This window comes from Sciurus carolinensis, chromosome 2, assembly GCF_902686445.1.
Source record: "Sciurus carolinensis chromosome 2, mSciCar1.2, whole genome shotgun sequence".
Taxonomy (NCBI): Eukaryota; Metazoa; Chordata; class Mammalia; order Rodentia; family Sciuridae; genus Sciurus; species Sciurus carolinensis.
In genome coordinates, this window is record NC_062214.1 from 89,446,637 (window position 1) to 89,461,782 (window position 15,146).

The 15,146-nt window shown below is 44.0% G+C and overlaps 1 protein-coding gene across 1 annotated transcript in view; it reads right to left on the reverse strand.

Annotated features, from left to right (window-relative positions):
- Hacd3 (3-hydroxyacyl-CoA dehydratase 3) overlaps nt 1-1,799 on the reverse strand; it is a 31,516-nt gene extending 29,717 nt beyond the window's left edge. Inside the window, exon 1 of the mRNA XM_047538704.1 lies at nt 1,419-1,799. Within this exon, the coding sequence (XP_047394660.1) occupies nt 1,419-1,505 (87 nt within the window). The 5' untranslated portion in view covers nt 1,506-1,799. The remainder of the gene's footprint in view (nt 1-1,418) is intronic.
- Between the last annotated feature and the right edge of the window lie 13,347 nt (nt 1,800-15,146).

Here is a 15,146-nt window from a genome sequence, read left to right on the forward strand (position 1 = left end):
GAGGGACTATCATAACACACTTTCTGTACTTTTTAATTGACTGTTGAAAGAACTCTCTCTAGATGGGAACTTGGATCCTCATCTACAAAGATTTTTTTTTCAACTTTAATAAACACTTTAAAGCATAGTAGAGGGAGACAGCACATAATATTTATTCATCCTCAGATGGAAAAGTACAATTCAGTTTGGTTGAACACATTAAATGACACACCATGCAATGCCATAGCCTACTTAATGACATTCTGGCAAAGCATTATCTTCATCGTGCAAAAGAAAACAGGTTTGTTCTGGGCAAAAAAGGATTAAATTCAACAAGTACACTTCAACACTCAGAAAGCACTCTACTTTGCAAGACAACATGCCAGATAGAAAAAAAAAAAAAAAAAAAAAAAAAAAAAAAACACCTCATTCAGATGGAGAGAGTTCAGTGGAGTAAATGAGATAATGAAGTACCACAAATGGGCTGGGGTTGTGGCTCAGTGGTACAGTGCTTGCCTAGCACGTGTGAGGCTTTGGGTTCGATTCTCGATACCACCTAAAAATAAATAAAGGTATTGTGTCCATCTACAACTAAATATATTTTTAAAGGGGAGGAAAGTACCATTGATGTCAAAGATCCTGGATTAAGGATGACTGTAGAAAGAACATTCCAGACCTAAAACTCCAGTTCCTCAAAGTCCTGAACTCTGGATATGGTTTGCTTAAAGACGTAGGGGTTCACAAGCCCTGGATTCTTCACTAACAGGGGGCTTTGGCTTGCTCACATTAAGGAGTCAATGAGATCAACGTAAATGCTAATGTAACTTAAGATAATTTTTATGTTCTCTGTGCAACTCAGCAAACCTTATTCATAGGCTTCAAAACGTAGGGGGGGGATCACTTTCTCAGGGTCTGGCATGATTTCCATCACTGAACGGTTGGGAGGGGTGTGCGCCTCCCAGGAGGCGGGGAGGCTTGAGAACGTCCGAGGGGCCTGACTGGACTCCTCAGGTCAGTGCTGGACGTCCAGCCACGGCCCAGAAGACCACTGACACACGGACTTCAGACACCAACAAGCTCATCACACGTCTCAAAGGGCCTCCGCCAACTTCGAACCCCGACGGCCAGGCCTCCAGAACCGAACTGGGCTCCACCAGGCCGTTGAGAGCGAACAAAGGAGTCCGGGGCACCATCCGAGTCCCGAGCCGGACTCACAGAGCACCCGAAGGCACCTGCAGCCCTCGGGAGTCGTGAGCTGGAGCCCGGATCTGAGGGTGAGCCTAGAAAAAGGCCAATACGCCGTGAGCGAACTGCTTTCGCAGATCTCGCTGGCGCACTGCAGGCTCTTCGGCGCGCACACGGACAAAGGGGGCGGCGACCCCGGCGGGTAGCCGGAGCCGCGATCCCGCGCGCTTCCCGCCGCCGGACCCGGCCTTTACCTGCACGTCACTCAGCTCCACGCGCAGATACAGCTCGCGATGTCGCTGAGCCCAGTACACGTGAGGCGTCAGCACCTGATTCTCCATGGCCACAGAGCCCAGGGAGCGAGGAGGCTCGACTCGCTGCGCCTCGCTGCTTCGGGTAGTGAGCCGACAGAGCTGGCCAAACGCAGGCCGCAAACACCCGCTCTCCCGAGCGCCCGCAGACCGGCAGCTTCCAGACGCCCCACGCTCGAGGGCCGCGCCTGCGCAGTGACCAGTGGAGCGGGAGGGGGAGGGGGCGGGGGGAGCCGGTCGGCGCAGGCGGGGAGAGCCGGCCCTGGCAAGCTGACCACCCGGCCCGTTGCGGCCGCACGAGTGCTGATGTGCGCAGCTTCTCCGCGTTTCCGCGCTTCTTCAGGGCGCTTAAACCTAAAAGACAAACACACACCAATAAAAGCTTAAAAGTGAAAAGTCCCCTCCTAGGATTGATCAGCATGGGGAAAAGGCTTGGGACTGGTGTCGCAGGAAGGTTCCTCCCATTCTGTTATTCATTAATTCAGCCTTTACCGAGCGCCTACGGTGAGCCTAGGCTTCGAAGCCAAATCTGAAACAGCAGCAGTAAGATGGTCTCTGCGGTTTGGAAGCCTCAGTCTGTTAAAGGACGCAAGTAATTTCGGACGCATATAGAATGATAATGGCGACTGTGGAAGCCGTGTGGGAACAGGGTCATATTCCAAGAGGGGAGAGTACCAAGTGTAAAGACCAGAGGTTTCCAGTGCTGTCCAAAAGAACTGCCTGCGATGATGGAAATATTCCACTCTGCACTCTCCAGTACAGTAGCCTCTAGCCACAGGACGTTTTTGAACACTTAAAGGAATATGGCTGGAGAGACTGTGAGGAGTTGAATTTTTTATTTTACTTAATAGTTCATTTAAATAGCTACATTTGACTGATGGCTATTCTGTTGGACAATACAGGAGATCATGTCTTTTTGTTTGTTTTTGTTTTGTTGTAGTGGGGATTCAACCCAAGGCACTCTACCACTCAGTTACACCCCCAGCTCTTTTAATTTTATTTTAGCTAACCTCCAACTTGTGATCAGCCTCCGGAGTATCTGGGATCCCATGTGTACACCACCACGCCCGCCTTAATTTGTGTCTTATTTAACTATTTCACTTTTTCACTTTCATCCCCAAGTTCTTCCGCAGTGAAGAATTAATAGGAAGCAACATTTTTATGAAGACTAGAAGTCTGGAACCAAAAAAGAAAAAAATGGAAATCGGTTCTTTATAACTAGGAATACAGGAACCCAGCGATGAAGAGAAGTCACGCCATCTCCCGAATACACTTAGCTCAGTGAGTGGGTCTTATGATATAGAAGATTTAATATGGTAAATGCGCTAACTCACAAAGAGCTAGGAACGTGATCAAACATTTAAGGGCAAATCTTTGGGAACTGGACTGTGAAATGTGAGGAATTAACAGAAAGAACAGCATAGGTAGGGCAGTGGCTCTAAGTGCAAAAGTGAAAAGATGTGGAGGTTCTGTGGGCCTGGGAAAAAGGGCATGGAGAAGAGAGGTTGCCCTCGATCAGAAAAGGCAGCTAGGGCGAGATTAGAATAGTCTTTGCTTCAGGCACGAGCTTGTCCTGTATCCCTCCAACACATGGGAACCAAGGAAGTTTGCTAAACTGGAGATAAAATCAAACCTGCTCAGCAAGACAGCCTGTCAGGGCCCAGAAATTGGTAACCAGCAAACGAGTTGGAAGCTGATACTGTCTGGTATGAACGAGAGAAAGCAGGAACCTTGACAGACTTATTTTAAAAATAAGATGTTATTTGAAATGATAAAGTACCTTTATTGCACTGCCTCTACTACAAAGCAGATTCAAAAATTTAAAAAGTTAAATATAACATGGGCAAATTTTTTTTTTTTTTTTTTTACATCCTCAACACTGTTTATTTTTTTATTTTGGACAGGGTGTCATGAAGTTGCCCAGGTGGTCCTCAGACTTGGCGATTCTTCTGCCTCACCCTCCTGAGTTGCTGAGATCACAGGTCTGCGCCACTGCTCCTGGCTACGTTTTCTTTCTATGCTCTTATTCTATGGATGTTAAAGTGCCTTATAAAGTTTGTTTTCAGGAAGTCAGATGTGGTGGTGCATGCCTATAATCCCAGAGACTTGGGAGCTGAACAGGAGGATCAAAAGTTCAAAATCAGGGCTGGGGATATAGCTCAGTTGGTAGCATGCCTGCCTTGCATGCACAAGTCCCTGGGTCAATCCCCAGCACCACACACACATACAAAAAAAAAGGTCAAAACCAGCCTCAGCAACTGGATTCAATCCCCAGTACCAAAAAATTAAGAGAAACGAGTTTGGTTTCAAGTTGGGGTGGCAGTCCAGCTCAGTGGTAGTGTGTTTAGCATGCACGAAAACCTGGATTCAATTTCAAGCGCCAATTATCAAGAATACAAGCAACAACAGGTGTTGGCGAGGATGTGGGGAGAAAGGTACACTCATACATTGCTGGTGGGGCTGCAAATTAGTGCAGCCACTCTGGAAAGCAGTGTGGAGACTCCTTAGAAAACTTGGAATGGAACCACCATTTGACCCAGCTATCCCACTCCTTGGCCTATACCCAAAGGACTTAAAATCAGCATATTACAGAGATACAGCCACATCAATGTTCATAGCTGCTCAGTTCACAATAGCCAGATTGTGGAACCAACCTAGATGTCCTTCAATTGATGAATGGATAAGAAACTGTGGTATATACAATGTATATATATACAATGGAATATTACTCAGCCATAAAGAATGATAAAATTATGGCATTTGCAGGCAAATGGATGAAACTGGAGAATATCATGCTAAGTGAGATAAGCCAATCTCAAAAAAACAAAGGACGAATGATATCGCTAATAAGTGGATGATGACACATAATGGGGGGTGGGAGGGGTTAGTGTTAGGGTTAGAGTTAGGGTTAGGGAGGGGGGCAAGAATGGAGGAAGGAAGGACTGTATAGAGGGAAAAGAGGGGTGGTAGGGGTGGGGGGAAGGGAAAAAATAACAGAATGAATCAAACAGCACTACCCTATGTAAATTTATGATTACACAAATGGTATGCCTTTACGCCATGTACTAACAGAGAAACAACATGTATCCCATTTGTTTACAATAAAAAAAAATTTCAAGCGCCAGCCAAAAAAAAAAAAAAAAGTTTGATTTCTAAGTAAATGTGGGGTGATTCTCTATTTCAGGAAAAAATAACAATGTGAGTTCCTGATGTGGATTGTGACATGGAACCTCCATTCCTGACTCCTTTTACTTCCTGTAGAGAGGGTTTTGTTTGAGTCCCACTCCTGAAATCTCTCTGGCCTCTCTTGGGAAAAGAATGACTCTCCTAATTGGAAAGTTGCCAGGAAGGAACTGTGCTTACTTAAACTTTGCTTTACCTGTTTAGGGCTTGCTTCTAAAAGAGGGTATGTTCTCGCCAGGCAAAACACCTGCCTTTGTGGGAGGGCTGGTGTTCAGCACTCCCAGTACCCGAGTAGTCTGTCTGCTTTAGCAGTGACAGAACAGGAAGTCCCTGGGGACTGTACATCTACACTGTGTCCTCCAGTGGAACTGTATCTGCCATAAATTTTAAATATCCACCTGTAGCCAGGCAAGGTGGCACACACCTGTAATCCCAGCAGCTGGGAAGGCTGAAGCAGGAGGATCTAGATCAAAGCCAACTTTAGCAACTTAGCAAGACCCTAAGCACTTAGTAAGAACCTGCCTCTGAATAAAATATTTTCAAAAGGGCAGGGGCTAAGCGCCCCTGGGTTCAATAAATAAATAAGTGAAAATTAAAAAAAAATGAAAAGTCCACCTGTTTCCTCTGTCTTATTTCTCCATTGGTTGCAAACTTGAGGAGAGGAAGAGAGAGGGTTATTTATTCCACACCCTTCCAGCCCAGCAAGGAGAAAAGAGATACAACCCATCGTAATCCACTTTGCCAGTGAGCCTTCCTGGGGATTTCATTCTTTTTTTGAAACTCCTCTCTCACAGGTGCCTCCTACCACTCACTCCCAGAGGAAGGTGCATTCATTTCCAGAATGGCCTGACTCTCTCGTTCCTTGTGACTCTTTCCAGGTCCCCCTCTTCCATGCTGCCAAATTCTCTTCATTCTTGGAGTCCTGGCTCAGAGCCCTCCTCCTGGACGAGTCCTCCCTGAACGGCCCAGGCTGCATTTGCAGCTTCCTCGTCTCCGTTTCTAAGATTCTGGTTGCATATTTCTATTGTGCTGTCATATAGTCCTCATGTTAGGTGACTTCATGCCTGTTTTCCCCACTAGGGCAGGCCAGGTTGAGGGCTGCAGGAAGGACTTCCTTTGGTCTCATGTGTGTCCTTGGTGACTAACATGGGTGCTTGGCTCCAAAGCAAGCACCTGCTTGCTTTGAAATTCCTGCTTCGATGAACGAGTGGCGGGATATAATTTTGACATATTAAACTGTGTTTTTCTCACAACATTCTGCCCTACTCCTTCTATTTCAACCGTACTCCCAGGCAGATCATTCCTTGTGTCAGGGATTTGGGCTTGGTACAAAGCAGAAGAAACCGATGATTCTTCTTGTCCTAGATAGAGAGGACAATGCCAACCTGAAGATCCCAGAGAGTGCCAGACTACCATGAAGTCTTGATCAAAAATTTAAAAATGGCTGGGGATGTGGCTTAGTGGTAAAGGTCTCCTGAATTAAATCCACTGAAGAGATGAATGAGGTATGGGTGTGCGCTCCACCTTTGGTCGTTGAATTTCATCTCCAGCCCCTTGCTCTTTCCCAGCAAATTTTTTAAATGGGCAAATCTTAAATGTTCAGCTTAAGATTAATTTCTACATATGTTTGTAATATAATTATCACCCAAATCAAGATCTGGAACACACCAGCATTCCAGAGGTTACTTTATGTCAGTATACCTTTGCCTTTCATCCCTTCATCCCATAATTACTTTCTTGACAGGTCATCCTAAAGTGGTTTTTGTCTACTCTTGAATTTTGTATAAACAGAATCTACACTATGTGTAACTTTTGGATCGACTTCCTTCATTAAACAATGTGCATCAGGAGCTGGAGAGATAGCTCAGTTGGTAGAGTGCTTGCCTTGTAAGCACAAGGCCCTGGGTTCGATCCCCAGCACCCAAAAAAAAAAAAAAAAAACAATGTGCATAAGATTTACCAAGTTGTGTGAATTAGTTCCTTCTTTTTTTTTCCTGTGTAGTAGTGAATTGTATGCATATACCACAAATTAGCTATCTATGCTCTGATAATGGGCATTTGTGTGGTTTCCCATTTTTAGCTATTATAAATAAAGCTGCTATATGTACATTTGTGTGCCTGTCTTTTGGTGATAGATTTGCTTAATTCTCTTGGGTAAATACAACTAGAATTTGTAGGTCATAGGGTAGGTGTATGTTTAGCTTTAGTGGTACATAACAGTTTTACAAAATGTTTTAATCAATTTATACTCTTTATTAGCATTGTTTGAAAATTCTAATTGCTTCTTATATCTTTTGTATTTTTCAACCTTTTTAATTTTAACCATTCTGGTCGATGCGAATGAAATATAAATAATTTTAGTCCATTCTATTTGAAACCTGAGGCTTATCTGCTGATCTTTATGCAAGGTGAAAGTTATTGATACACCAAGAAGACTGAATCTTGGTATTTTGCCTCAGATGCTCCATGAGATAGATCCAGTGGAAGGTGCCTTACCAGCCTGGTTCAACTACTCCTAATGTATTAGAAGATGACGTCTCTGGACCTGAGTTTCCATGTTCATCAAACTAGATTCACTTACTTCTAATGTTCTTATCATCTGTTTCTAATTTTCTTGCAAAGTGGTCCTGCTATTGTGGATCCCTTGCTCCAGGAAAATTCAGTTAGAAAAAGAACTGAAATGGAAAGAGTATTGTCCAGGTGAGCTATATAAAAATGCAAGGTGGCAGAGAGATAAAAAGGCAGAGCCAAATGGCAATACGAAGCTGATACAGGTAGGACTGAGAGTTTTATGATAATGCCAGTCCAATGAAAATGCAATTAGGCATGTCTGTTTGTCCTACTTTCTAGATGCATCCTTCCCAGCCCCATTTGACCCAGGGCCTGTCCCTTCTCAGAGATCAGTCATCACTACCACAGGAAGCACTTGCTGTGTGGTTTGCCATAGATGAAGCCTGTTGCCAATGCCTAAGTCTATTTTCCTGCCTTTGGCAAGTGATCAGACACATCCTTGTCCACCTTTTTATACAATCTTCTATTCCCAGAAGAGGTTGTAGAAAATGAGCTGTCATATTTGACTGTTTTGTGCCTCACCTGCACATGGTCTACCCCAATAGCCAACCATGGTTATCCATGACCAAAATCAGGTTTCTCTATAACAGCACAAAACTGGGGCTGGAGAAAGAACCTGACTGGATCAGCCCATATAACTGTAATCTGAGTGTGAAGATGGGAATTGCAGCTGATCTTTACCAGAAATAATTTCCCTCAGCCCTCAATCAAGAGTTCAGAAGGCTGTGCAGAAGTGTCTCCACCCCAAGTTCAAGTGCCTCCTCTCAGAGTCTGCTTTGTACATGGGGAGTGTCCTTTCCACTGTATACAATTTGGACCCACTACTAATTCCTGGTTCTCTGAGCCACCTATGTGACTGAGATAGTTGGTAAGTATGCTATCATTTTCTATAAAAATAGTGGAGTAGTGAGAGAAATAATGGAGTCACAGGTATGCATTTATTTACACATCATAAATTATTACTGGAGGTTTATGCAAGAAAGCAATAATAACAGTTTCTTCGGGGGAAGGGAAATTGGTAACTGGAGAACCTTGATAGGAGAAGATATTTTCACTATGTACCTTTTTATACTTCAAAATTTGAATCATATGACTAGATCACCTATGAAAAAGAAAGTCAGGGGTAAAGCACTTTTTGGTTGGTTCAATTTGAAATATGCCCCAAATCCATATCCTGTATTAGTATGTGCATTGCATGCTTACAACCTGTTTCTTTAACTAAAATATAAACTTCCCTAGGCCCCAATTGCCTCCTTTGGTATTTTGTAGCATCTAACACCATGTGCTTCAGATGGCAAATGCTTAAAACATTTTTGTTGTTCGAGCTAAGTGCTTGAAAAGCCTTAGTGAAATTGGTACATGCATGCTTACTGTAACTAAGGGCAATCTAAATTTGTGAAATAAAGAGTTGTGTAGATATCTATGATGAAATGCTGGAAACCACACAAGGAGAATGACAAACGAATTGTAGTATGTATGCCAAGGCAGTGGAAAACTAACCAGTATGGAAAGTGGGGAAACTGCCTACGAAATTACTATGATTTAAAAAATGCAAAAATGCCATTACAACATTATATAGTGGTAAGCCTCTTCAGTTTTCTTCCTTTAAAAAATTTTTTTTTTAGTTTTAGATGGACACAAAGGGCTGCGGAGATAGCTCAGCTGGTAGAGGTGTTTGCCTCACAAGCACAAGGCCCTGAGTTCGATCCCCGGTACCAAAAAAAAAAACAAAAAAACAGTAGATGGACACAATACCTTTATTTTATTTATTTTTATGTGGTCCTAAGGGATCAAACCCAGTGCCTCACATGTGCTAGGCAAGCACTCTACCACTGAGCCACAACCCCAGTCTCTGTTTCTTCCTTTATAACCCTGATCCTTCTCAATTCAGAGAGCTTGTAGGAGGCAGCTCCTTGCTTTCAGAAGTTGTAATGGTGGGACCAGAGAATAGAGACATCAAATGCTTCTTTTTTTTTTTTTTTTTTTTTTTTTGGGGGGGGGGTGCTGGGGATCGAACCCAGGGCCTTGTGCTTGCAAGGCAAGCACTCTACCGACTGAGCTATCTCCCCAGCCCCAAACAACATTTTTTTTTTTTTTTTTTTGTGGTGCTGGGGATTGAACCCAGGGCCTTATGCTTGAGAGGCAAGCACTCTACCAACTGAGCTATCTCTCCAGCCCCCAAATGCTTCTTAAATTTAAGTCTAACCACACGTGTAAGACAGAAAATATTTGGAATTATATACAGACTAACTACAAATTTGCCAAGCAAAGGACGAGAGAAGAAGTTAAAAGAGAAGTAATTGAGTCCCCCTACAAAGGAACCTGGGTCTTGTCTCTACTTCCCCTTGAGGGCTTCTCCTAGTTGGAGAAATGATAGAACCTCCTTACCCCTGTGATAAGTTTGGGGATCTAGGGAAGAAACCGAAGTGGGCTCATATGCGGGCATTTATGCAAGGACTAAGGAAGCAATACCCTAGTGCACCAGTAGCGAGTGGAGATGAAATGTTGAGGGTTTGGCAAGAGAGGACCTGAGGCTCCATGAGTGTAGAAGTAGGTGCAAAAAAGCATCTGAGAAGGACCAGCAATTGGGACAAAGAGGAATAGACAGTGTGAACTAATAATTGGAGACTGATGAGTGACAGGTATCTCATCTCAGTGGGTGCATCCTGGTGGGGAAAGGTCACATGTGAGAAATAGCTGGCATTTATTTTCCTAGGGCATCCACAATAAAGTGCTGACTGGATGGGCTTAAAGCAAAAGAAGGTCAGGGATGTAGCACAGTGGCAGAAGCCTGGGTTCAATTCTCAGCACCACAGACATCAATCAGTTAATCAAAAGAAATTTGATCTCTCACAGTTCTGGAGGCTAGCAGTCCAAAATCAAATTGTTGGCAGGTCAAGCTCCCTCTGAAGGTCAAGCACCCCCCTTGCCCTTTCCTAAATTCTGATGATTGCTGGTAATCTTTGGTATTCTTTGGCTTATGGAAACCACCATCCAGTGTCTTCTCTGTGTGCCTGTCTCGTGGTCTTCTATGGATTCTTATAATAACATTAGTCATTGAACTTAGGATCCATTCTAATTCCGATGCGATCTCATCTTAACTGCTTACATCTGCAAAGATGCTACTTCAAATAAGGTCACATTATGATGTTATGGATAGACATGAATTTGGGAGTGGGATACTATTTAATCCAGTATAACTGAGACACAGGGACATCTTAGGAGATTCTGGTATGAACCAGGGATTGGTTATCATTCCCTCCAACAAGAGGGATCCTGAATTGAATGTGTTTGCCTAGAACGGATTAAAATTGTACTTCTACTGTTAGGTGAATGGGTTTTATAAATACAAGTTGGACTGAACTACAGAAAAACTAAGAAAATTAAATGTACGTAGCTTCTGTATGTGACCTGAAAATGTTGCTCGTGCATGCAAAACAAAAAAGTTATGATAGAGTGGTGGAGTAATGGTAGATTTGTCTTTAATGATGTCAGAAAGTTGTGTTTAGACTAAAATCAAATTTGAAGACTTGCTGTTGTTAGATGGAAGTACATACAGATAATACTGTCCACAAGGCTTTGGCAAGCCTCTCTGGGAAGGAAGTTTTCTCTTCCTTCGGTCTGGGTCATTTTCTAAATCCAGGAAGAAATCGGTACATTTTACTGATTAATTGGGAGTTCCATCTGGAAGCTGCCATAAGCAGCTGTATGACTTTGGTCATGCTCTCTCTCTCTGGACTTCTGTTGTCTTTTCTGTGAAATAAAATAATTAAACTCAATCATTCCTTAAATCACTCCCATTTTTTGTTTGTTTTTGCAGTACTAGGAATTGAACCTAGGGCCTCATGCATGTTAGGCAACATTCTACTACTAAGCTACATTCCTATCACTGAGTCTTTGGTTTAAAAACACCACACACACACACACACACACACACACACAAAGTGTGCGTACCACTGCCTAGAGATTGTGGGCTGCTGGATCTAGCAGGGACAATTGATCTCTGATGGAGACCCAGTGTGTAAAGTTGTCAGAAAAAGGAGCTGGATGATATTTAACTCAATATCCTGAAATAGCCCTGGCTTCAGGATGCAGCCAGGGTCCCCAGGAATGGTTCTCACTTGACCTACCACCTTACCTCTCACTCACACTTACCTGGTTTGTCTTTTTGCTAGAATACGACTGTGTCTTATGCTTTGTGAGTTGTGTGAGTCTGCTGCAGGGAAGACTGCCTCAGTCCTGCTGTGCTACCTTATTCCCACCCTCCTATGCTAGGTAACTTGCCTTTTCCTATTGAATACCAACAATGTAGAGCAGCATAAAGCAAGCTAGACTTTGTCACACACCCATATAAGATTTGGCAAGGTCTGGGGCTGGGATTGTGGTTCAGTGGTAGAGCACTTGCCTAGCACATGTTGAGGCACGGGGTTCGATCCTCAGCACCACTTAAAAAATAAACAAAGAGTTATAAAATATATTTTAAAAAAGATTTGGGCAAGGTCAGGCCTAACTGATCACTGGTAAAGACAAAACAAGCCATTTCCATCCAGTTTGTTACTACATATACAGCAAAAGGAAGAATACACAAAGTCTCCAGCTCCCTGAGGTCCTTGTCCTACACACCAAAAAATAATGCTGAAACAAAAGAGGCAAGATGACTGCAGTGTGAGTTGTGGGATACCCCATTAGTGAACAGTCAAATTCCTATATTGCTGCTAGTGGTTTTTATATTCTGCAGCACTATTGTGAAGAGGAGAACAGAAAGTTACATACTTCTAAGAAACTGCAAGGAGAGGGGAAGTGTTTCATGACAGACTCTGTGCTAGGGGGCCATGGTAAAGATGTTGCCTACAGCTTTCTCAGAGTTTGAAAAATTGTTTATTTTGTGTTGGAATTGCACTCAGGGCCTCACATATGCTAAGTGCACTACCACTGAACTACACTTCCAGCCCATTTGAGGGTTTTAAAACAAATGAGACTGAAAACTAAGAATCTAAATTCAAATCTAGATTATCCATATTAGCCATATGACTTACGCAAGTCTTTTACTTCTTTTGGGGCTCTTTTTTTTTTTAATTCATGAAATCACATATTGTTTGTTTCTCAGGGGAGGAGGGTTATATCTCCTTTTAGTAGCATGTAAACTGCCCACAACAGGGATTTTTTTCCTTTTCATTCACTACTTGTAGCCTCATTGCTTAAAACAGTGATAGTACATGGTAGAGATTCAGTAAATGCATATTGATGAACAAAAATAAGTGCAAGGTATTTCATTGTATTTTGTTAGTATGTATGTGTGCATTTAAAGCCTTAAAATCTGCTCTCTGGTCACTGAGAGAAAATTCATAGGGGATACCCAGAGAAAATAACTGCCCTTTCTTTTAGGGAGCTTAAAACAAAGCTGAATGAAGGCTTGATTAACTTCAGAGTGAATAATTACATATTATAGAGTGGAACAGGTACCAAATGGACCTTTATTAGTGCTATTATATAAATTCTAATGGCCCACCACTATGACACATAGTTCTTTGTAATGATAGAAAATAGGGGGGCCCAGTTTTTCCACTGTTTCATTCTGTACCTACTATTTTCCTAGTCATTTCTTTAGGCTCCCCTTTGTCTTGTTCTTTAGCCAATGTATAGTGTAGACAAAGAAAGAAATTGTGGGTTAAGAGAGCTGCCTTCTGGTTCTGGTTCTGATTTATCAAGTCAACTTGGGTCCTTGTTGCTTTTTTTGGGGGGGGGGGGTACTGGAGATTGAACCCAGAAGCACTTAACCACTAAGTCACATCCCAGCCCTTTTTATATTTATTTGTTAGACAGGGTCTCCTAAGTTGCTTATGGCTTTGCTAACTTGCTGAGGCTGGCTTCGAACTGGTGATCCTCCTGCCTTAGCCTTCTGAGTCATTGGGATTACAGGTGCGCGTCACTGCGCCCAGATGCATTTTTATACGTTAGTGTGATAGTTTTCTTAACTGCAATGTAAGAGATGGGAGTTATATTCCTTTTACAGATAAAGGAACCATGGCCCAGAGTTGAGTGACCCCTGGAGATCACTAATATGAGAACCACATTTCTGAATCAAGTTCGGATTGCCACACTATGTGGCACTCGTTTCTCCAACGCCTTGTCTCTTCTCTGTATCATCTCCAGAAGGGGCAGAGATTTTCCCGGTTCGCTTCCTGATCTAATCTCACTTCAGGGATTTCTGGTCTACTTTGAGCAGGCTCTCAATATGTTGAGTGAAAAGGAACGAATGGTTAGAGTTCGTTCACAATTCGTCCTGTGACTTGAAGCAAGTCGTTGCCCTTTCTGGAGTTCATCTCTGCTTCTCCCACACCCTTCTCCTTCCCAGCGCCTCCTTCGCTCCTCCGCCCCTAGACTGCACTGTGGTGAGAAACCCCACCCAGCAGGGAGCGGCGTCCTTCTTGGTCCGGCTGCGCCTTCCTCAGTCCGAGGTTCGGGTCTGGAGGAACCGGAAGTGTCGGGGGCCGCGCGCCTTTAAGTACCGTGTCCGCTGCTTTAAATATCGCGTCCGCAGCTTTTAAGTGCCGCGTCCGCCGCCTGTGTTGCAACGGGCGGCCGCCGCGCGGAAGCTGCTGCAGCCCGGGCCGGAGTGGAGGCGGCGCGGCATGAAGCGGGCGCAGGCCCGCTCCGTAGCGCGCGCCAGACTGTCCGGGCGGGGCCGGGGGGGAATGGCGGATCCGCCCTCTCTTTCCCCTTCGCCCGCGAGGCCTGTGCCCTTGCCCACCGGGCCCTGTCCGCCTCACCGAGGAGTCGCCCGCGCGGGGCTGAGCCGGTGGCTGGGCCCCACTTGCCGGAAGAGGAAGCCGAGGCTCAGATTCCGAGTCAGCCAACGTTCGCCCGGCGCTCCTGAGCGCTGGGTGCAGCCCTCCGGACTTCCACGTCCGTTATCTTAATTGAGCCTCTCTGGGGTTGGGAGGCCGGGTCCTGTCCGTGCTCACAGATGAGGAAACGGAAGCTCACAGAGGCGAAGGGATTTGCCTAAAGTCCGACCGTGGCAGATGGGCTTGGGACTCAGATTTCTGGTTTCCCAGCTGGTGTTCTCTTCGCCCTACTGCTTCGCTCTAGGTCGGTTTTTGTTCCACCCACCGCCTGCAGGATACTCTCCTGTCCAACGTCCTCACACTTTCCCTAACACTTTTTATCCTTCCAGTCGCCCTTCTCGGCATTCTTTGCTGTACCTCTCCTCTTTTTACTCATTCGTTGCTTTCAAGATTTTTTTCAAGTCACTGTGGACCCTGAAGAGTGTGACCCTGAAGAGTGAGATAGCTAGGCTTCGGTGAGGCGTGGCGTGTTTAAAAATGGGCGACTGTTTGTGGAATACTATTTGAATGGGTCCAAACTCAAGAGCCCTTTAGCTCTTCTCTAACAACATCCTTATTTGAATGGGGGGCTTACTACTATGGGAAGGTGTCTTGACATCATCTCCTGTTGTTGCTGTGCTAGCAGACCCAGTTTTCTCTCTACTTGCCACTTTTCTCACCACCTCTCTCGCATCACCTACTTGAGCTATGGGAGCCCAGAATTAAAACTGTTACAAAGTAACATCTGTAATCAGATTTTTTTTCAACAAGCTTAATGATTCTTTTTCCAGGAAAAGTTGCCCATTTCATTTATTCTCAGTGTTGTGGTAAGGAAAAGAAAAATGGAATGCACTTTAAATAGGACATTATCTTATGGAAAAATCTTAATTAGTAAATTCAAGTTAGTTCCCTTTCTGCAAAAAATGGCCTATAGTTCTTACTATTCATTCTACTGATTGATTTCTCTTCTCAACTATGACATTGGTAGATAAAAAGAGTCACAGGAATAGGCACATAGAAATTTTATACCTGCCATTTTTGAGACTTTGTAATGGCAACTCACATCTGATTTTTTGTTTTGTTTTGTTTT